This window comes from Ixodes scapularis, unplaced genomic scaffold, assembly GCF_016920785.2.
Source record: "Ixodes scapularis isolate PalLabHiFi unplaced genomic scaffold, ASM1692078v2 PGA_scaffold5__190_contigs__length_132052651, whole genome shotgun sequence".
Lineage (NCBI taxonomy): Eukaryota > Metazoa > Arthropoda > Arachnida > Ixodida > Ixodidae > Ixodes > Ixodes scapularis.
Genome location: NW_024609880.1, coordinates 51223799 through 51247223, shown reverse-complemented (window position 1 = coordinate 51247223; position 23425 = coordinate 51223799). Strand labels below are relative to the sequence as shown.

At 47.0% G+C, this 23425-nt stretch overlaps 1 protein-coding gene and 1 long non-coding RNA gene across 2 annotated transcripts; one reads left to right on the top strand and one right to left on the bottom strand.

Moving 5' to 3' along the window:
• Nucleotides 1-90: 90 nt before the first annotated feature.
• LOC121838011 lies at nt 91-7653 on the top strand. Its single transcript, XR_006078400.1, has 3 exons — nt 91-169; nt 5217-5907; nt 7594-7653. It is a non-coding gene; the product is annotated as an uncharacterized LOC121838011 (long non-coding RNA).
• LOC120838351 (transcription initiation factor TFIID subunit 9) lies at nt 5565-23290 on the bottom strand. The gene is made up of 6 exons (XM_040208224.3): nt 23081-23290; nt 22829-22965; nt 19779-19910; nt 17985-18051; nt 14064-14216; nt 5565-5872 (listed from the first exon to the last, which is right to left on the bottom strand). The coding sequence occupies exons 1-6, from the start codon at nt 23196-23198 to the stop codon at nt 5565-5567; spliced, it is 915 nt and encodes a 304-aa protein (XP_040064158.1). The 5' UTR covers nt 23199-23290.
• Between the last annotated feature and the right edge of the window lie 135 nt (nt 23291-23425).

The following is a 23425-nucleotide window of genomic DNA, read 5'->3' as shown; positions in this document are numbered from 1 at the left end:
TGGTTACAGAATGCTTTAGGTGGTTTCGGACAACGTTACTTTTAGTAGCGTGAGCAGCGTGAGCACGCACGATCGACCGTACGATTTCCGGGATTTCCCTACACGCCCCCTTGTTTTAGAGGCGAAGTGGGCGAAGCTCCTTGTCCGTCCGCCGTCGGATCACAAGCACGTGAGCAAGTGCTCCCTTGCTCGTGTAAAACCAAAAAAACAAAAAAAAAAAAAAAACGCATTTTTACGCGGTGAATGATGTTGATTGGGGCGAAGCTCTGGTGGTGCTTGTCTGCGTAGACGGTGAGCCGCGGCATGCCGAGCCTTTCGTTCGTTTTCATCCATGTCACGCTGCGGTCAAATGCTCAAGTGCGAATATAACCACGTTCCATAACACACATTCTCTTTCTGACATGGATGAAAACGAACGAAAGGCTCGGCATGCTGCGGCTCAGCGTCTACGCAGACAAGCACCACCAGAGCTTCGCCCCAATCAACATCATTCGGGTAGCGGACATTTCATCGAACGCCGTTTCATCGAACACCGTTTCATCGAATGAATGGACATTTCATCGAACGCCATTTCATCGAACGCCGTTTCATCGAATCGCTTAGGGCCGTTTCATCGAATTTCTCTGTATCGAGTTTTGAGGCATAACAGTGCTTTATAGATGTTTTACCTTACATTTGTTAATATAAAGGTAAACTGTCTTTAGGGTGGAGCCAAATTACTAGAAATAAAAACCATTGGTATAAAAACAAATGGGTATGCGACTTACTGAAAAGTTTTACTCATTTACCTGTCAGAAAACATGAAACTGGAGGTAAAGGACCGACACTTAAAACACTTTTGAATGTCTGTGTCATTTTTTTTACCGGCTGTCCGGCGGTTTCGGTAATGTGCCATTCACACCAGCTCATTTGCACACTTACGCTTAGTTGAAGGTTTATTCACGAAAAGCATTTAACTGCCAGGGCAGCACACTTATAATAAAACGAAACTCTGCCAGGAGAGCACACGAAATGAAATATAATGATACTCTGATTATCAGCTTTATGCTCAGATTGAACGTTTCTGCTATTTTTTTTTTAGTTTTCAAACTCTACAGAGTCAAAAGCTGCACAAAGTGTCAGCCAACATGGTTTCGGGCTACACCTGGACTGGAACCGAATCCCGGAGAAAAGCTCACCGGAGAAAAGCTCACCGGAGAAAAGCTCACCGGAGAAAAGCTCACCAGAGAAAAGCTCACCGCAAAACCTGCGGATGCGGAGAAAAGCTCACCGGCCCTTGAGCGTATGCGGAGAAAAGCTCACCGGCCCTTGAGCGTATGCGGAGAAAAGCTCACCGATTTTTTTTTCTTCTTTTTTTATGGAGGTTGTTAAATCATGCGTAACACATCTTAATTTACTATCATTAAAATTTCTCAGCTTTGTAAAAAAGAAAATGTCCTTTTTTGTATTATTTGTCAAGCTTATTGGGTATATTGCTCCCAAATTAATAATTGCGGGCGAGTGTTTTCTTAAAACTTCATAACTGGAAGAACAGGAAAATGTTCGAAAACTTAATAATGTCTGCCTAAAACCTAACGTCAAAACTAAATGCCGAAAATCCGAAAGTGCATGCGCAACAACGCGGTGCCTGAAATTCTATTTGAAGCTTTTGTTAACCTTTGAAACCAGAATAAAACAGTCAGTAGGATATCAAGGTTTTTTTCTTCCATGGAGAAGCAGGCTTTCTAGCTGTTCGTGTTGGTGTTTCCACACGTTGCCTTTGTGTGATAGTGCCCTTCTACGGTGAGCCACCCATGACCTTTAGGCTGCACAATGTCACCGCTGTTACTGGTGATCTATACAAGAACTAGTCTTCTTTAAGGTAGCAAATAGGGCGAGTTGGTAAACGTCATACATTATGAAAACCGCTCACACGACGACGACAAAGTGAAGACAAGAAGCACGACAGGACGAAGCTGTTCTCGCAACTGAAGTTTTGTTAGTTAAATTAACAGAAAGAAAACAGCGTAGCCGACACTGATTACATCAACACCTACTTATCTATTAGGCACTACGCAATATTTGGAGCTGAAACGGTTCACGCACGCTATTCATATTAGCTCGCAAAGAACAAACCTCTTTATTTGAGAGAGCTACCGACGGCGCACTGTCAGTTGTCAATAAATTGTAGTCTTTTTTTACCGGTCAGGGATGCTCTGATTTTATACCCCCCCCCCCCTTGCGGCTTCATTAATATACAAAATAGGTGATTACTAATTTCTGAGAATTTAGTAAATATGCCCAATGAACTTCAAGGATATCACAAAAAAGAGGACATATTTTCAATGAAGTGACGAATGCGAATTGTGTTAAATTACCACGTTTGACGCAGAATCCGCTAAGTTAAAGAAAAAATCGGTGAGCTTTTCTCCACATCCGCTCAACGGCCGGTGAGCTTTTCTCCGCATCTGCTGGTTTTGCGGTGAGCTTTTCTCCGGTGAGCTTATCTCCGGTGAGCTTTTCTCCGGTGAGCTTTTCTCCGCCACCCACTGGAACCACGTCCCCTTCACTGTCAACTTTATTACCGACCCTTTTGCCTATGAATCATCTTCAGGATGCTTTCTTAGGAAGGCCAACCCGCACCAGACAATAGTAAAGCCCTGGGTGTACTCTGTCACCCTTTCGGATCCTCACATAACCCAAGGTTACAGGTACACGCTGTCAAACAATAAAACACTACCCGCTTCCCAAAAAACACATCGTGCTTTCTGTTCTTTTTTTTTTTGTCTCATTTTTAATTGTTTCATGTGACATGAAGAGGGGTCATTGTTTCATGGAGGCTTTCTTCTCGAAGCAGGACATGTTCACAGTGGAACTTATCTCGTCACTGCATATTGTGATTTAAAAAAAAAGGGAGAATTAGATGACGTTGTGTATAAAAATCAAAATAAATTGGAAAAATATTGCAGCCTGTAACAGCGTTCGATGAAAAGGCGTTCAATGAAACGGTTTCAATGAAACGGCGTTCGATGAAACGGCGTTCGATGAAACGGCTTCGATGAGACTGCGTTCGATGAGACTGCGTTCGATGAAACGGCGTTCGATGAAATGTCCGGACCCAACATCATTCACCACGTGGAGATGCGGTCGTTTTTTCTTAATTCGCAACGACTCCTCTATTCTGAGCTGGTCTTTCTACTCACTGTCTACTGGTCGTTACTCAATCTACAGGGTGACCTAGAGCCACAAAATAAGCTATGTTTAGAGTGGCCGGCACTCCATTACACAACTCTTTTCGTGGGCGGCGGCACCTCGACGCTTAGTGCCGAGTGAGAGCAATCCATCTCTTTCCGCAAAGGTGGCACCCTTTATCAGAGGATTATCTTGGGTGGAATGAAGAAAAAATGCCAGAAGGAAGGAGAGGGGACAAGCTTCTTTGTACTAACTTGGGGGCAAAAGATAAGCCTTCATGGACACAAAATCGATGTCTCCAGAGCTGAATCAAGGTCATCGTCGAGTGGACCTAACAGGATCTAGGGTTCTTATTCGAAGGAATATTCACACACGCTCGGGCCACGCCCACACATATTCCACCCAAGAAACCCTCGAACCGGGAGTCTGGGAAAGGTCCATTGGCAATAGTCACGATTCGAATAACGCGGCTTTGAGGCCATATTATTCTGCTTTCACGCAAAATGTTAATGTTTCCCTTGAAACATTAACATTTGGCGTGAGAGCGAAATATCATTTCGCTCTTACGAGAAAACACAGAAAAAGCGTTTTCTCGAGATTTCAGGCAAAAGCCTCAGATAACAGCAACCAGGATTTTAAGCACCAAAATGGTTCAAGTTGTCGCTGATCTGAGGTATGCTCCACCTGGAGCCCAAGCTTTGTCTTTGATAACGCTTTGTCATGTGTGCAGCCAAACCTGGCGGAAGGCAGTATGCCGGAGCTTTTACTGGATACTTACCCTGCAACTAACTATACGGTGGTTTCACGAAACGCCTCTTCACTTCCGATATACTGCCTCCTGCCATGCTGATGAACGGCGTCTGTCACTTTCCCATTAGTTTGCTTGCAGACGCTTACAGTTTTTGTTGTCGATTTTGGTGCTGGTGAAACGCACGAGTGGTTCCAGTGATGACAGGAACTCCATAAGTACAGTCGCTCAATTTTTTAATAATATCAAGCGATTGTTGACCGCCTAGACGGCCAGCGCTGTGCCGCAGAAAAATGCGGCGTCACGGGAGAGTTTAAGCGCATGCGCACAAAGCCCTTCCTGCTGCGAACGTCGTCTGCTAGGCTATTCCGTGGACCGCACACAGCCCCTGTTCATTATCTGCTGGCATAGCTAACCGCCTTTAAGCAAAGATCTGAACAGCGCTTGCTTGCGTGATACTGCTCAGGCGTGGCATAAACTGCACGTAGTGTTTAATTTACTTTTTTTGTTCATTTCATGTTTACGTTTACTTTTGTGAACACCAACAAAAATGAAAAATACGGTGACGCGACAAACTCGATGAAACGAAACATTAAACTATATACCGCAGACAATGCTACGAGGCATCAAAACCAATCCAGTGCTTTCATCCTGCCACGTGACATCGTGCTTCCCCGTGCAGTTGTACCGAACGGGAAGGCCACGTGACACACTTAGCGATGGACTGGCCAAGATAACTCGTAGCGTCGGCTGCAGTACAACACAAAGAGAAACAGGATATAGACAGGGTTTTCACTTGAGCTTGGTGTTTTGTATTATCAACTGCATTGTTGCTGTCGTCATCTAGCGGGCACACGCACATTTTTATGCCTCCTCGAAGGCCCATAAAAACACGGGAACGTGTTTTGAGAATGTAGATGGGCGGCATGACGCAAAGGGATATAGAAACAACAGTCGGGGTTACACAGGCTAACGTCAATAGGATTTTGAGCGCATTTCAAGAGGAGGGCTGTACTGGCAATGCACTTCGACAATGCGAGCGCCCTGCCCTCCTCTGCTACGGGGCAGGGGCTGTGTGCGGTCAATGGAATAGCCTAGCAGATGACGCTCCCACCAGTAAGGGCTTTGTGTGCACGCGCCTAATCTCTCCCGTGACGCCGCATTTCTCCGCGGCACAGAGCTAGCCGCTCCGGCGGTCAACGCTCGCGTGATATTATTAAAAAATTGGGCGACTGTACAGTTGGGGATGTATCTGGACCACAAAAAGCCACACTTACTCCACTTTTTCTCTTTTCAGTGTCGCCCCAGCGGCATCTACTGGGGCCGTTTTGGCCGCCGACGGGTCGACTTTTCCGTTGCCAGCTCGTCGCAAGTCCGAATAGAGACCGACGTATAAAAGAACTGAACATCAGCCGACACCCTTTTATGTTCCCAACCACACTGGCAGGCGCAGCGGATCGCGACGCGAAAGAGCAACAACCTGGAAAACACCGCATCAGTGCGTAGAGACACATCTGGCAAAAGTTGGCCAATATAGCTTCCGGAAAGGTCTCGAACCGGAAGCATGTCACAAGAAACCTCCCTGTAGGCTAACCGAGCATAAGGTCCGACACAGTCTCTCGTGCAAAAGAGGCCGCTTTTATTTTCAGTCAGCGTCGTAATCGTCGTCCTCCCTCTTCCTTTTCTTGTCGGCCTCCGCACCGTTGTTCTCGCTCTTGATGTTGATGATGGGCAGCATGGCGGGCTGAACCACCGTCCCTGAAGAAGCGCCGGTCGTAAAGGTGCCGGCGAGACTCGCCCCGCCCGCAAGCGCTGAAGTGGGTGCCGCGACGGACAACGCCGAAGTGGCCGGGACCGCGGATGTCGCTGCCACTTGTGGGGGGCCGGTGACTGGCGTCACAGAAGAGACCGCGGGCCCCGAGGACACCGACGTGCTCAAGGTCGGGGGTGGTCCTGTCGAGAAAGCGTTCAAGGTCAGCTAAAACCAGGTTTGTAATGTACCTAGGTACAAGTAACTGGAAATCGGTATCTAAGTACTTTCATTGTACCCAAGGTACAAACCTAGGTACTTTCATTCCTCGGTATCTGTATCTGCATCTTAGGTGCATTTTCCAGTAACTTGTAACTAAGTGAAGTTACTTTTTACAGATACTTTTCTATTTACTTCGTCAAAATGGTAGAAACTATAAATCTCGAAGTATTAACACACTCCCATGTGCCGTGATTATTATTGTTGAGTTGGGTACGACCTGGGAGGCACTGAAATGATTGAACGACATTTTAGCGAACAAAGCCCCGCCCAAGATGTTTCATCGAACTACACTTTAGCGGATGGCGGTGTTCATTTGAGCGAACGGTGGATTAGCGATGCCATTCTAGGAAACACCAATTTATAAAATCACTTCGAAACTCCACTTAGGGAAAATAGCGACCTGCTTCCCCCATCTCAAACCGAAATCGACCTCACTCCGTGTTTGAAGCTTCTCTGCTCTGACAGCTATACAACAGAGGAGATAACTTGAAAGGTGTGTGCAGTTTCTGCTGCCTGCATCTTGTCCTCGTGGTGGCTCTCTTCTACCATAGATACAAAATAAAATATAATTGGATAAACTCTAATTTTAATCGTAAAGCAATGTAACATAGTGTATATGATACAGTTTCCACTCAATAAGTCAAACTAAAAATTTGCAGTTATCCAAATTGAGAAAGGTCCAAAAAAAAAGCATATTTTTTTTCATACTCATGCAGTTATCCAAACTGAAAAAGGTCCGAAAGAAAAGCTTATTTTTCTTCATACTCAAGAGGAAAAAAAAAAACGATGAAGCTTTAAGTTTTTTGTTTGCCGTAGCAAAAGTTAGGTGCATATGCACTCGACTCATGCGTTTCTTCATGCGGCCGACGTCTTCTGGGCCCGTCGACGTCAGCACCGGCTCTGAGGGCAAGAACATCAACAAGCGAGTTTTGGCGAGACATGGTAAACAGTGGAAACTGTGGCCTCGGTGAACCAATTGGGGCGTGGGGATAAGGCACAAGAGGACTCAACTCCAATGTGGACATCACACTGACACCAATACAGCACATTTATCAAACTCGTTTTTGTGTGTACCCTTAGTATAAAAAGCTTTACTTCCAATATATTTTGACAAGTTTGGGGAAAATAAATAAAGTATCTTTAAAGTAACTGTACCCTTACCTAGGTACATTTCTAAGTGAGTACCTAGGTATGTACCCAGTTACGTTTTTGAAGTAACCTTTACAACCCTGGCTAAGACACGCTCCACGTCGGCACAAACCTTACAAAGATACATTCTAGAGTCTGAAGTTGCGTGTGGTAAAACAAGTAAGAACTGTCTAGAGAGAAATCATTATGGTATTAGAAAATTGGGATAGTTTGGACGTAAAAGTTTAGGCTAGAATTAATATCTGATGTGACACAGTACATATTTACCAGTTACATTTTGACACGACTTAAGTGAAAGTGTTTTACATGCCATTTAAGGACCATGAAACGATTTTAAAATCGAATTTCATCTACCGCACGTTGTAAAATGTGTGAAAAGAAACACAAAAACAAAAAATAGGGAGCCAAAAAAAATTCTTTGCTATAGAACTTTAAAAAAAAAACTGACTCTTTCGGACCTTCTTTCCTTCAAAACCTCTCTGCCTTTTCACAGCGATGTATCCGCGGAATTGCAGCACGTCGGTCAAATCCACATCGCCTATTGGGTAAGAGCCTACCTCACCAGCACCGAGATCATAAACAATAAATAGCCGGCCATTGCCGAATTTGATAATGCTCAGAGCCAAGCGCCATCTATCGTGTGGTAAACAAAGCAAGAGAAAGACGCTACTGCGCCTGCGCAGTCAATCCCCGAGCGTCGTCTGCTGAACGGGTTTGCTCCCGGTCGCACTTTCTTTGCAGAGCAGACTTTCATTTTCTGGCTGCTCGAGTAGTGTTCAGTGATCGATCGTTCGGTGGCTATGCCGGAAGGCTGCAGTGTACCGAACTGCCCGAATTACAGTTTCTGCAGTCCGGTGGTTAAAAAGAAACAGTTGCAGTTTCACCGCTTGCCACTCGATGAACCACATTGTCAAAGAATTCGACTATTTTTTTCTATTTTGAAGTTTTCGTGAGGGGGCACATCCGGTTGTCGGTCGCGCCTTGCCTCACGGGTTGAGCGGGAGAGCTGGGGTCGTCGGCTTGTGCTGTTTCGCAGCCCCCACTAATTAGGAACCGCGGGAGAGCTCCCCTCTCAAGGAGGGTGCGGCAGAATGTTTTGTCCCAAACTCGGGCGGTTTCTTCTTTTTTTGTTGTTGTTTGGCAAGGAAAAAAACGGGAAAGTGAGGACCTCGGCTTGATTTCGAGCCGAGTCAAGTCAGTGTATGCCGAGACTGGACCGGTGGGTGGACGCGACGTGAAAGTTGGGAGCAACAGCGGGTGCGGCGGAATGCGGAACGCGAGAAGAGCTCAGAGCGGCTCTGCAGGCCCCCAAGTGTGTGTGCTCATGGATGAGTGTGGTGCTGAGGAGCATCGCACGGAGCATCCAAGCACACGCAGACTTCCTAGTTTCGACCAGCGTCGCAACGGGCCCGCGTCACACACACCGGCAACATATCTAATTGAATTTCACTCAGCTCCGATGTATCCATGGCTATCGTGGCTATGAGAGGTGCCAATTCAGAAAATACGTCAGTGACATCAGCGCCATCAGCATAGTAAAACCTACCAGTACACCCCCAACTCGCCGCCACTAACGCTCCCATCTTCCTACTGCCGAGAGAACTTCCGGTTTCTGTGCCAGGGTACGTCACGACCGTCAAAATTATGCCGCAGCTTGTTCTGCGGTCAGTTGAGAGAAAGAAAAAGTTGATATTCCATTAATATTTTGTGTAGAAGTTAATAAACCGAAACGAAAACGGATGCCTGTACGGCATTCAGTGAACATTAAAGGTTTAATGTAAAAGATATACGGCAAAAGCAGAAGGCAATTTCATGGTCCCTTTAAATTATATTTAAATGTTGCATGCACGCCGGAGGCAGTAGAGGGGCATTACACGATTTGAACTAACACAATTACTTTGGAAAGCCTGAAAGCTAAATACAAGACAAGTTCTGACAATTTGTTTGCCATTTCAACACATGTAGTGCCACCTCCTTAATTAATAAAAGGAGTGGTGTGTATGGATGCACGCACCTTACGTCACTGAAGAAAACGGGAAAAAATGGGACATTACAAGCATCCATAGATTTTTGCTTTTCATCTGTGGCTTCGAGGTGGTAGTTACCTTCCACAACGATGAACTAGCTTAAACATAAAAGATAAAATTGGCAATGATAAAAGAAATAAAAAGGCTCGAGGTTGTGGGAGCCGAGATTGAAGGACGAGGCAGAGGGCACGTGACAGGCGGTCGGCGGAGAAGTCACGAGCTGGCGCAGGACGGTGCGAACTGAGCGAGGCTGGAGCTAAGCTGGACAAGAACGACGGAGCCGGGGCTGCCTGGCCTGGCCCATCGAACCCTGGAGCGGTCCACCAGCGAGGTCTGGAGCAAGACCGGTGGAAACGGCAAGCCCGGGCCATATGACCTGGGCTATGACGATCCCGGGGTGGTTCCGCAGCGAGACTCGGGCATTGATAGCCCGGGACAGCCAGCCTACGCAGCGCTGGCGTGGGAAAGGCGATCCGCAGGCCTGGACACGGACCCCGACTGTGAGCTCTGATCGACGGGCGACAACAAGGGTCGGCGGGCCGGGACTACCGGCTCTCGACGACGGGCAACCGAGAGGTACAGTTAACCCATTCGCTGTCTTCTCGTTGCAGTGTGTAACTCCCTGGGTGACGGGCGGAGCGCATACCGATCGGGCGACGATTATTAGTAGTGGAGGGACCTCCCCCATAAAGAACCCCCACACTAAAATGGTGCATCCAACGTGGGGCCCGTTCGGTACGCCTCTGCTTCTAGTCGTCCCCAGAGAGTCCCATGGATTCGTTGAGCGGGTTGTTCACTAACGCTAACGATGCCCGTTGAGACAAAGTATGTTGGAATTATGGTGACTTGTCTCAAAGCAGAGCTCAGCAGGTGTCTCCTCGAATCGAGTACTTGAAGGTCTCGAAGGACGAGGTTGCGGACGCGCGTTCTCGGGTACCCCAGAATAGTGGTTGGCAGAAGGTGACCCAACCGGGGGGAACACGAGGAGCGCGGTTAAGATGTAAGAAAGTCGTCTTCGGAGGCAGAGGAGAGGCACGGCAGGTTCGCTCGAAGGCAGGGTAGCGACTGGCAGGAGGGAAAACAGCCAGAACTTATTGCATATTTAGGATTAAGGCTTGGAGTGATGCGGTGAGCCAGTAAGCGCTTGTCGAGGCCCAGGGTGCAGATGGGTTTTGTCAGTGGGTGTCGGAAAGATTGCGGGAATTGCAGTCGACACTGGGAACACTGGTGGACGAGATTGTCAGCGGGTGTTGGGTAAACTGGCGTAAATTGCAGTTGACACCGGGAACGCTGGCAGGCGAGTTAAGGAGCAGTATGATTTGTAACCGCTGGGCCAAGACGGCTAGTTGTTTCGCGTCACTCCAACAACCGACGAAAGGCAGAGGGACGACTCTCCCTTGACGGGGGTCGTTCCAAGAAAGCTACGAAATGTTTTAAATGATTCTTTCTCGACTTCACTCTGGCCGGTCGTGGCAGTGACAGCAAGACTTTTAATAAGTTATGTCGCGTCGCGACCTGGCCGGGGATGAGGCGGTAGGCATTTAGGTGGCTTGTAGTTGTCCAGCTTGCCTTTTGGCGCGAACGGTTTAAGCAGGCTTGCTCGCTGAGCTACCGCCCCCTCCGAGGACCGAGCAGTCCCTAGAGCTCGTATGCACGTGGACGGAATGGGACGCTGACGCTTACATCGAGTAGCACATGGTATATGTAGCCGTTGCGGAATTGCGGGTATGGTATTTGGTCATCCCGCCACAGGCTTTGGATCCCTTCGATTGCGCAAAAGATGGACTAGGTTTACGCCATCGTTACCTGTTCTGAAGGAAAACTCACGCTTTGAGCAACGCAGCTAGTGGTTTTGCCGCATCGCTTGCTCCGAGATGAGAAGGGCACCCGAGGTACAAAGACGCGTGCGTCGTGTCTTACTTCTAGGCTTACTCGGGGAGATACAAACGAGGAGGCTTGCCCGGTTCACATCGCTGACTTGAAAGGATACTACCGTCGTCGCGATGGGGAAGACGCATAGCATGAGGTTGCGGTAGGACACAAGAAATCCCCTGTTCTTGGCAACCCACGAGCGAGCTGTGGAATGCAGACTTGCTGAGTTGGCCGCATGGTACACGAACCCGTCGGCAAGCAATTTGGCGGTGGAGACTATGGTCCCTGCCACAATCTGCGGCAGAGTATTTGTTCGTTGTGTGTTGTTTTAACACTTTGTTCTGCGCAGAGTAGCTTCCTGGAAAGACGGCCATAGACGGCGTAACTTAGGAAGCCCACCGGGAGGGAAGACGGGCCCATTCGTTTTCCCAAGTGCTCAGGGTGGCTGACAGTTGTTCGGCCTGACGAACGGTTCAGGCGGGCAGTTCTAAGCCCGCTGTGACCTCTAAGCGGAACGGGGCAAGTCCGTCTGCGTCGGCCGGACCAGCTTAGAGCAAGCCCCCTGCTGCATCGCGGTGAGTGGGACAGCGAGCGACAGACAGGTCGGCATTGTCTGCCGGCTTCGCTAGCCACCACCACCTACGCCGCTTTCGGACGCTGCAACGTGGCCACTCCAGCAACAGCAACAGCGGCCGCCCATGAAGCTCCCCGGCTCCCTGAAGCCCATGAAGTCCCCCGAAGTCCGGGCCTTGAGGGGGGGAGAGTGTGGGAGCCGAGATTGAAGGACGAGGCAGAGGGCACGTGACAGGCGGTCGGCGGAGAAGTCACGAGCTGGCGCAGGACGGTGCGAACTGAGCGAGGCTGGAGCTAAGCTGGACAAGAACGACGGAGCCGGGGCTGCCTGGCCTGGCCCATCGAACCCTGGAGCGGTCCACCAGCGAGGTCTGGAGCAAGACCGGTGGAAACGGCAAGCCCGGGCCATATGACCTGGGCTACGACGATCCCGGGGTGGTTCCGCAGCGAGACTCGGGCATTGATAGCCCGAGACAGCCAGCCTACGCAGCGCTGGCGTGGGAAAGGCGATCCGCAGGCCTGGACACGGACCCCGACTGTGAGCTCTGATCGGCGGGCGACAACAAAGGTCGGCGGGCCGGGACTACCGGCTCTCGACGACGGGCAACCGAGAGGTACAGTTAACCCATTCGCTGTCTTCTTGTTGCAGTGTGTAACTCCCTGGGTGACGGGCGGAGCGCATACCGACCGGGCGACGATTATTAGTAGTGGAGGGACCTCCCCCATAAAGAACCCCCACAAGGTATACCTAAGCACTTCTTATGAGTTGTGAATGCGAAAGCATGTACATCATTCTTTAGCTTCCTTATTTTCGTGTGCAGCATATTTGCGACGACGGCAGAGCGCCGCGCTCTGCCGGCGAGAAGAGGCCGCAAACTCCTTGGCGCACTGACCTTGAATGCTCCGTGTTAGCAGCGCGCTGACAGACATGCAGTGCCATGGGGTGGCTGGTTGTTGAAACCGACGCGCAGCAACCAATGGGAGCTTCTTCGAGATCGGGGAATTTTGGTGCCGTTGGCTAGCTTTGCGTGTGGTTTCATAGCCGGGAGCTGGCTTCACTTGGAGAAAGGATTTAAGGTGCCCTTTGGCGCGGTTTCAAAGCTGATGACGTAGGCTTGCTCCATGAGACAGTTAATGCTTTCGCATTAAAGGTAGACTTTCTCTAGACAGTTTAGTGAACTGTCCACATCTCTGTCCATGTTTGCCAGTTGATATTACAATTGTCACATCCTTAAAAGAGCTGTGCAGCGATTTTAACGTTGAAATAATTTAGATCTTGCACTCTTGATATTCTTTATCTTGTTACAAAGGACAGATTTGGATGTGCGGAATAAGTAAAAAGAATTAAGAAAAAATGTTCCCCTGTCCGCTCCTGCGTAAGCACTGCGGACTGTTTGTTACAAAGGAGAGAAAGCACATCTCCTTCTTTCGAAATGTTGCAATTTGCAATTCCACCGCGTAATTGCGAGGCAAAAATCAAAATATTTCCCGATCTGCAGCCGCGAGCGGCAGTCTTGAGAACCACGCGGCGTGACGTCGAAGGGGCGCTTGTAAAACGAGAGAAAGTTGCGCAACTACCTGCTCAATAAAAGGTAATTTTTCTATAGATCTTGTCGTTCCAACATAATTATAAGTGCATCGAAAACCTGGTATCATCAACAATATTTTTATTATACAGAGTTTCAGTGGCGCCATCTATCCAAGGTCAACCAAACTGTCAGCTCTATCTGCTACTGTGAGCAGCAGCCCGAAGCCAGACGGCTGGACCCGGACGAGCACATTGGCACTTTCCTCCTTTCGCCATGTTGATCGCACGGCACAAGCATGTGGTCACATGGTCACGGGTGGGTGAGTTCTCGCTGCTCACTGATGGCGCTATCAGAAAAGCTTCACCGGAACCCCGCTCGAACCCTTTCACATCACAGCACATGTGACTCGAAAATCGGCGAAGGGGTTGAGAGGTGCCAAATCTTTGTCATCTTTTTAATAAAAACTAGGACATGCAGGCAAAAGTGGTTTTTGTCTTTACTTCAGAAGGGTCAAGACACCAACTCCTACAATTATTTAGGCAAAGCACTGAAATTGTTGCACAGCTCCATTAAAGGGGTACCAAAGTACTTTCTGACACTGTTTTCTTATCGTGCAAACTCAGTCTCTGCACCATAAGCATCCTAAACAAATTCCAAATCAGAATCATGTATGGCTTTTTTCTCCACTAAAAATTGCAACTGAAACTTCGACACGCTCCGTTTTCTTGAATATATTTCCGAAAAGTGGCGTGTCACGACGCTTTGTCGCGCTTTCAATAGGGAAAAGGGGCACGCACGATCGTAATTTTGGGTTTCTTAGGACGCTTAGGGCGCTTAGACCCAGTTATCGCCACAAGAAGAGAGGTTCGAAATCCATTTTAGTGTCCTTCAATCGAAATCAATTGAAACCCCTCTCAAAACGAAATAAGCGTTTCCGAAAGTTCAGAGTACAAGGCACTCACTTTGGGAGAGCTTGATGATGGGCGTGGGATGGGACTTGTTGGCCGGCCGAGAGACGATGGTGACTGTGGGTGCGGACGACGGCTTTGACACGACAGCAAGCGTGGCCCCCGTCTTGCTGCCCAGGTTCAGTGCAGGGTTCACTTTGGAGAGGCCTGCAATTAGAGGCCCAAAACCAAGTCTTGCTTACGGTGGACGGACAGATGGACACCAGTGGATGTACCCTTTATATTGAGTGGTAGCTTGCACCACCTAGCCCAGAAAATGTTCTGCCCCCTTCTTTACAATTTTGACCCACGCTATTGTCCCCCTTTAAAACGTCTACCTCATCAACTTTGTGGGACATTTCAGACTTTTCTAGGTCCTTTTTGCCAATCCCTTAACCTCCTCTTTTCAAATGTAACTTCTCTATGAACCATTCTCGTCTGCAAACCTCAGTGTTCCAGCCATATGTACCCCTTCACCATGGTGGCCAGGACCTCATGTTCGGATAGAAAGCCTCCTCTCAAGTTAAAGGGGTACTCCGGCATTTTCTTGACTGTTCCTGATTTGCCTCAAAATTGACCATATCCATTAACAAATATAGCTAAATTAGTAACCTAAATACTAGGACCATTCTTTTTCCTTTTTCATTTCACAAAGGGTTTGAAATTACAATTTTGGTTTTCACTGTATTTTTAAAACTGAGTCTCTACTGGCAACCATGGAAAAGTGATGCTAGTGGAAGGCAGGGATTCACTCTGGGCAGTAGAATTTGTTCCCAACTAATTACAAAAAGCTCGATGCTGTCAAATGAATGCTTGGGAAGCTTGCTGCAGCACCTACCCAGCAGCACAAAACAAATGTGAGGCATACTCTGTTCTCTAGACTGTCTGCTTGACCTGCGACCCTGCCTGCCACCGACGTTACGTCACTGAAAAGCGTGGGTGCACCTGAATGTTGGTTTTGGCATCACCTTCATTTGGCAATTTCACAATAACTATTCCGAATTCTGCAATACTAAATAGCACGGCAGAAATGACAGAGGCCAGAGATTCGTGAAAGATAGTTAGGTAGCTGCAGTAGGCGAGACAAACTGCAGGAGTGCTCTCCAGCTCAGAAAAGAGGGGTACAAGAAACATGCACATTGAAACCAACCAGTGGAAAATGCTAGGGTTATGATGTGATTGGTCTCAGTCATTTTGGAGCACCATCTGGAGCAGTCAAAAATTCCATTTTGGAGCAACAAAAAGAACCTTTGGAGCATTAGCACACCCCTCGTTTTCATTCTCACCACTATGAATATTATATGAGTATATTAAGAACAATGAGTTGGCCTGTCCAACTAAATGACTACTTTGCCGTCTCACTTCTGCGCAACCTTTCGCCACCATCAGCTGCATGGCAGGTTCGGTTCCCCCAGACAAAGAAATGGCTGTTTAGCTGTGCGAAAAAGCACCAGGCACGCCAACAATATGCTGACTGATGACAGTATGACAGGTATGGACAGTGAATGGCTATTTTAGGTATAGAATAAAATGGAAACCAAATAGCATATTCCATAGAAATAATGTTAGAATGGAATAATATTGAGCATTCAAATTGATGTTTTATTTAAGTTCTAAAGTTTGTAATGAAAGCCAAATTCTTAATTCAGATAAAAACAAAGCTTCTGCCAATAATTATAAACATCAATACCATTTTATACATAAAACTTCATGATAACAAAAATTGGCATGTGAGTGATAAATATGCCTTCTTAAAGACAATTTTAGCAAAACTCATTAACCCATTCGCTACCAAAGCCGGCGAAGTGCCGGGCGTGCCATCAGGGGCCATAGTGCCAAAGCCAGCGATTCGCCGGTCTGCATGAATTTCCGTTTTAAAAAGCCATTCACAGATAGTGCGCTATGGGGACTTGGGGTAGTGCAGTTAGATATATTGCCAACAGATGGCGAGGGTCGTTCTGTCCACTGTGTTTGTTCTAGCTTGTTCTTTTGTGTGTCGTCTTTCCCGCTCGATCGCTGCCTGCTTGGAGAAGATGGTAGCTTCAAGTGTGCAATGTGGCCTTTCTGACGATGAAATCATATTTATCCTCTTCGACAGCGATGACAGAGGGACGTCTGGTGAAGATAGTGAGTTTTCGGAGCCTTCTGTCGACGACGGGAGCAATTCCGATAGCTTTTCGGAGTTTGAATCACGACAAGAGCGCACTGGTTGTGGCGACGCCTAAGCAACCAAGGATGGAGTGCTTTGAGATCTTTCATACGAGAAAGAATCTGTGAGGGCCTATTCATTTAAGGACTTGAACGAACCACTTAAGCGTGTAAATAAACATGCTTTCTTGTTTCCTGCACTGAGTTTTAAAACAAAAAGCAAAACAGTCACGCCTGGTGTGGCCCTGTTTTAGGGGGAAAACATGCGGTACGGATGACCCGGCAGCGTGCGATGTGTGCGGTAGCGAATGGGTTAAGGTGATTGCCAGTTTCTGTTCAAAGCTCCAGCTAATCCAGTTTTGGTTTATACTCTATTCAATGCTCCATCAGAGAGATGCAACATATATATATTAAAAAAGTGACAACTTAACAAGGGAATTGACATAAAAAATAAACTTATAGAGCAGTCCACATAAATCTTTAAAAAAAGTGCTTCTGTTTCCTTTGTATGTGCTTCTTTATTCTTCAAACAGCAATGCATCAGACTTGCCTTCAAATGAGTGTTTACATTTATGTTAACAAAGATATAATTATCAAGCATGTTATATCTAATTAATGTCACTTTAACGGCCCACAAACTGACAGTATGGAAATAAAAATACCTTACTAAATGAAAAAAAAAAATATCAGGATATTTTTATTTTTTTATTTTAGAAATATTTATTGCAAGGTAGAGTTGTTACATCAGCACTCATCAAGTTCTTTTTAGTTCATTATTGTTATACTCAATGTCTGCATGGCAATGTCCTCCTATAAAGAAGTGCTTTCCCCGTAGCACGCGGGCGTGCTGCGGTGAAGCAAGATATGCAAAATCGCTACACTTACTTTGCGGTTCGTGCTTCACTGCAGTGCAGCAGTGCATAGTGAAAAGCGCCCTCAACGAAGCTAACTAATCTGCCAGGACAGACCACGAAGATGAGAAATATGGCAAGACTTACGAGTACTGTCAATGCTTCACACAGGGATCAGGACGATTAGGGCGTCATTTGAGGCGATAATTGAAAGTTCTGACAATTCAAACAAGCCTACCCTAATGATGCGGCCATGCAGCGGGGTCTGAGCTATTATATTTTCAGTATAAAGTGAAATAACGTTTTGGCACAAATTGATCCCACCTTAGCAAAATGTAGCACAGTAATCTCATCACTGTAATGGCACTGTATCCATCTCGGTGATAACAGATGCTTTGCCATCCTTAACTTCACCACACAGGAGTAGGCCCCACTGTCCTGATCTTCAAAAACTCAGGATGTAAATATTGCCTTTCATTTTTCACGCAGCAAATTCAGGAACAAATAGAGGTTACGCGCAATAACCAAGAATAGGAACTTGGTTCTTGCTGCAATGCGTTTTGGTGTTTCTAAACCGTTACTTTACGGGTACTAATTTTTGTCAGATATTTTGTTTGCCTCCAATGATAGCTAATTATAACACCGAGAGTGACTCATCAAGATGCCATTCTACAAATACCTGCTCATTGTACACGGTCCCTCAAATGGAGTTGGTTACCGACAATAGGCTTCAACGTTTACAATAGAAGAGTGCACTATTCTGCATGCAAAGCTGATCTGACATATGCATCATGTGTTCAGATCCTACCCGTGCTGGCTTCAGTGTGGACAGGCAGTGTACCAACGAAAACTTGTGTAATCGTGACCGCACGGAGCACATCATAAACCACAACTTGCCACCGCGTCAATACCGAGATAATGAGAATCTTAAACTCACCAGAACCAGCATTTCCTTGCATGGATGACAAGTTGAGCTGGGGAGGAAGTCCCATTTGAATCCTGGGCTGGATAGACAAACATCAGGCTTGATGATGACGATAATTAATGGGGTTAACAAGTAAATTAAACAAGTAAATTATTCTTGAAATGGAATACTCATAGGCTACTTAGTATATGCACTAAGTCTCACAATTTTTGGAGCTCTAGTAATTGCAATTATCAATTTACGAATGGTGATCATTTTGGTCTGGCGACCAGGCAACAGCACCCAAGTTAGTCACACCATACTGCCCATAAACCACGTGATCATCACATTTAGTTGAACGCTCTCTCATTCTAGGTGCCTCCATGCCGTCAATGGCATCACGGCGCACTGGACAGATAACAGGCGGCAGAAAGAATCGCTGCATGCTTGGCGGCAATCACTGCGCATATTTTTAAAAATAAATGTGGTTTACACTTACTTGTGCCCAATATAAGGGAAATAACTGAATTTGTGGGATAAAAAGCTATAGAAGTGTGCTCTTAACTCGGATTTCTTGAAAAGTGGTTCAGCTTCCCCTTAAAGAACGCCTGAGAAGAAAAAAAAAAATGTTTTCTTTTTTTAACAATCTGGTTGGGACACGCGTGTAAAAAAATTCTCTTACGCGAACAAAAGTTTTTTTAGGGCACTAGTGAATGCGCAAAACATAATTTAATCGGCAGTCACCTCCTTTCCACTTGTTTTCTCTCTCGGCATTTCAAATGCGTGGAGGAGATAAATTAGCTTTGCCTTCACGACCGAGATGGTCATTCCGGAATGACCCGTGACGACATGGACTTCACGTGCAGAATTTCAAATAATTCTCTTGCCGTCAATACTGCTCTAAAAGATATTCTTCCCGTCAAATTTATTTCTTGACCCATGTGTCCCAACCAGATTGTTTAAAAAAAATTTTTTTTTTCTTTTCAGAGGGTTTTTAAGGCTGTAGTGGTGTGGTGGCGATGAAGGTCATTTTTGTGGGCTGAGCCAAAATCGGAGGCTTGTGCAAAAAAAACGTAATGATACATATCATCAGGACGTAAAGCAATACTGCAACAGATCTATCATCACACAAAAACGATGGGTGCGAGAAAGAAAGAAGAGTCGGGACAGACAGGGGTTTTTAACCCCCCAAAATGTTGGTACATATCAAGTCCCCGTGCAGCGCCGCGGCTTGCATGAGAGCGTCTTGCAAGCCTGTTGCATTTACATGTCGAGGAGGGAGTTACGTTGGACCAGATTAATGGGCTGCCTGACCCAAGTGCCTCATGCCACTGGTGTGCTGCCACTCCTGGAACGACATTTTTACGCCTTAAGGCTGGCTCAGACAGTTGCAGTGGAGTGCATTGTGCCGCTTCCACACTACCACCATCTACTGGGCAGCGTTAAACACTTTCAATCTGCATATAACCAGACCGACGAAGGTTCTTCGGTACATGTATTTTGCGACATCAAGTCTATGCACCGTCTACGAGAAATGGTCACTTATAACATTGTCAGAATTATTTTAAGCATACAATGAAAGAATGATGCATGAAATATGTGCGGATCACAAATACTCCAGGGCTGCTTGATAGATGGTGCTGGCAAGTGCTACAAGAAGTTTCAATGCAGTCAATCGCACCCAAACGCCAATGTGTGATCCAGTTTCCAGTCCACTCGACGAGCTTGCCTGAAACGTTTCATTGTCAGTGCAGTGTCCCCCCAACATTCCCGAATTAAACAAACAAAAATTAATATCTTGTTTTCTGATAAATGTGGAAGCCTTACCTTCTTGGCGGACTTGAAGCGATAGTTACAGGCTGTCAGACTGTATCTGTCGGGGGGCAGTCTGGGACCGGCATTGGCTTTGATGAGCGGCAGTGGCGTGCTGTTCTTCTGGCGCGCTATTTCCATCAGAAGCTGTCGCAAAGAAACCACGGGAGGCAATGATGGCACTTTGTTGTGGGACTGCGGAGTGTCTGCAATACATCCTAGTGTCGTAAAACGAGCCAGAAAAGTTTGCACCTGTGCGCAGGAAGTCCAAACTTTCGCCGAATGTTGTCGCACACCCGGTCAGTTGGACCAAGACTCCTTTAAAATGGAGCAAGCACTTCTCAGAGTGTCTTTGGTACCATAATAGAATAAAATTTTCACTTCTATTATTTATTTATTTATTTTAACCTGAGGGCCAAAGCATTAGAGAGGGGAGGGGCCTTACAAAAACAATACAGTCAATCCCGTTTATAACTAACAGCAGGAAATGCTACCGTCGGTTTGATATGGCAAGTAGTTCGATATAGCAAAAAAACATTTACAACAAATTTCCACAATGAGTTTGTTGTGAGGCGAGAGCTTCTTTTTCTTTCTCATGTCTTCACTTCCGCCTTGTAACAACACGCTAAAAGGTTTTTTCTTTTTTTTTCATCTGTGCAGAGTGTATTTTTTAGCTTTCTTCTCTTCTGAATCGCTTCTCCTAGCTCAATTTTGTTTGCAACTTGAGCTTTTGGAATTTTCTCTCTTTCCTAGTTGTTTCTTTTTTTTTGGGGGGGGGGGGGGGGGGGGGGGGGGGGGGGGGGGGGGGGAGGGGAGAAGAACAGGCTAGAAGACGAATGTTTGCGCGTTTTTGGAAGCGTTCCAGGGAGAAAAAGTTTGATATAGCCAATATGTTGTTCATTATAAAACATAATTTTTACATGCATTTTTATTTAAATTTTCTGCGAGTTCGATATCGGCAATAATTCGCTGCAAGTGGGTTCATTCTAAACGGGTTTCACTGTATATAAGAATAAAGGAAAGCACACTATAATCAACATAAAATATTATACATGACTAACAGCTTCACGAAAGCGATCACCGTCCGTGATGCTTACTAAAGAAGAAGGCAAGTGATTCCATTCAAGGGTGGTTTTTGGAACAAAAAAGGTATGGGTAAGTGACATGTGTTTTGATAAGGTATGTCTACTTTATGACAACGGTTGACACGCTGTGAAGTGAGGTAAGCAGGTTTTATCAAGCATGATCTAAGCTATTGATTATTGATGATAAATCTTAAGAAAGAGGCAGAGGCGAGATAGTTTTCTGTGAGAGGAGAGGGAAGGAAGATTAATAGATGACTTCACATTACGCTGGCAGTGCACTAATACTAACTTGAAAGAATAAGGCGAATGGAGAGATTCTGCACAGCTTCCAAGTTATTTATTAGTGTGACCTGGCTGGGATTCCAAATGAATGAAGCGAATTCAAGGTTCAAGCAAACATATGTAGCATACAACTGTTTTGTTAGTGATGACAGAGCGAGAAAGAAGTTTCTTCCTATATACCCGAGCACTCAATACTTTGGGCAAAGCTGTTGAGAGCACCGTTGGGTCAAAGTTTGGCCGGTTTGGCAGTATCGGTGGTGCGGTAAAGTTCTTCCCACACCACCGGGTGGCACTTTGTGGCTTCCGTCACCTGTCGTTATTTGTCCCCGTCGCATGCGTCGCCAGAGTCTTTGTGGTACAGGACCCATCCAAACTGCCTTGTGAAAAGCTCTGCCTGGCGCGTTTAGGCGGCTACGCCGAATTTAAACATACTCCATGTCCGCTTCATCTTTGCTGCAAAGTCGACGGGCTCGGCTGTCTCCATACAATTCGTACTTCTGCCTCTGGGCGAGGAGGAGGAGGAGAAGGAGGAGGAGGAGTTCCTGTCCACACTTGGAAAAGAAGCGCGCTGGCCCTATCTCCGCGGTACTGGCAGTACAGTGCCAGCTCGCTCTTGCTTTCTCTTTAGAGTTCAAAGTTCTGCCTCTCATGCTAATCTCTGCTATTGTTCTACACCGTTTTTGTCGCCTCCGGTCGAATTGTTTTCATCCGCTCTTTATTGTTGCCGACTGCCTCGCTGTACCCCCACTGAATTTGGTAATTATGGCCCTCGATGTGGCAATACATCCTATGAGCGTAGCTCTACAGCACGTGTACTGCAGCTTTGACCCGGCCTCCCTGATTTGGTGTGAGAACCAGCCCATATTACCAGTAAGCACTGCGTTTGGACACCAGCAACCACTTTGTTTCCAGAGCGGTTTCTCCTCTCCCCTCCTCTCCCCCTCCCCAGGAACCATCTCCCCTGCCCTGGTCCTTCCCGATTTCAGCTTCCTGATAAAGTCCTGTCCTGGCTCGGCTCCTTGCCGTGCTCCAGGTCTGGGACAATCGCTCTGTCCCAATGCTGTGCAGGCGCCGATTGTTCCGGCTCGTTTTACAGTGCTAGGATCTATTTAAACACCCTATACAAAAGGGAGGAGGGGGGGGGGGGGGGAGAGTGAAGTACCGTCCGACAGACCTCTTGTAGAGCGTTCTAAGTGCCAGTCTCGTATAAAACGAGGTCTCAAAGCAAGATTTTCGGAGCTGTAGTGTAGCTTAACGGTTAGATGTCTGCCTCATTAACAAGTGATCCCGGGTTCAACACCCAGTGCAGGGTTACTTTTTTTTTCTTAGGATTTTGTTTTGTCCCGCATTTTGCGATATTTACATTTCTTTTTTACGATTAACGCTGGAAAATTGAATGTTGTCGACGAAACTTCGCTGAACAAAATGGTATGGGGCTTCGTTTCCGTAGGTGCATGGGGAACAGCGGGGCTTGGTTTACCGGCTGGAAGCGGCGTGTGCGGAGGGCCAAATGGGTCAATTTTGTAATTAGCAGCCGCATACTGCCGCGAAGCGGCGTGAACGCAGGCGGGGGGTGTGTTAACCAGCTCCCCAGTGACACACGCGCCGTCAGACTCTTTTTCGGACGGTACTTGTAGGCGAGAGTGGAGTGCCGTCGGACGGCACTGTAGACACAGTAAAAAAGAAAAGGAAACGCACGTCTCTTGGCGGCGGTGAAGTGAAGCTCTTGTCAGCTTGCATCTGGATGGCCAGTCGAACGTCGTCAACGTCCACGACCCGCTTCTTAGCATGGGTCGAAAAAAGCCTCGCGTCGTCTAGGATGTTGGTTACGTAACCTGGAAGGCAATGGGGCTTGGGGACATTGCAAACGAATGTTCGACGAGAAGCGAGGAAAAAGCCGCCGCCGGCGAAGCGGCCGCAAAGACGCTGTCGTAGCAGATAAAGACTCACGGTACGTGAACTCTAGCATCTGGTTGATGACTCGGGGTTCGTACTCGATGATCCCCATGTCTTTCAAGATCGCGCCCATGACTTGGGCGTCTTTCGGAGTGCTCTTGGCAGCCGACATCTTCGGTTACAGGGACGCGCGAATCTTCCCTGCGTAACCAGCGTAAGCAAATAAAAATTGTAAACACAGCCAGCGGCCGGTGGCGGTGGCGCCGTGGCGCTGGTGTCGGTTTGTTCGAAAATGTGCGTCTGGTTAGGAAAATGTGCACCTGATTGCGAACAAACATTTCCGTCACACAAGCTAATTTTTAGAAGTCGTACGTTAACCTTCATTTATTGTATGACGTA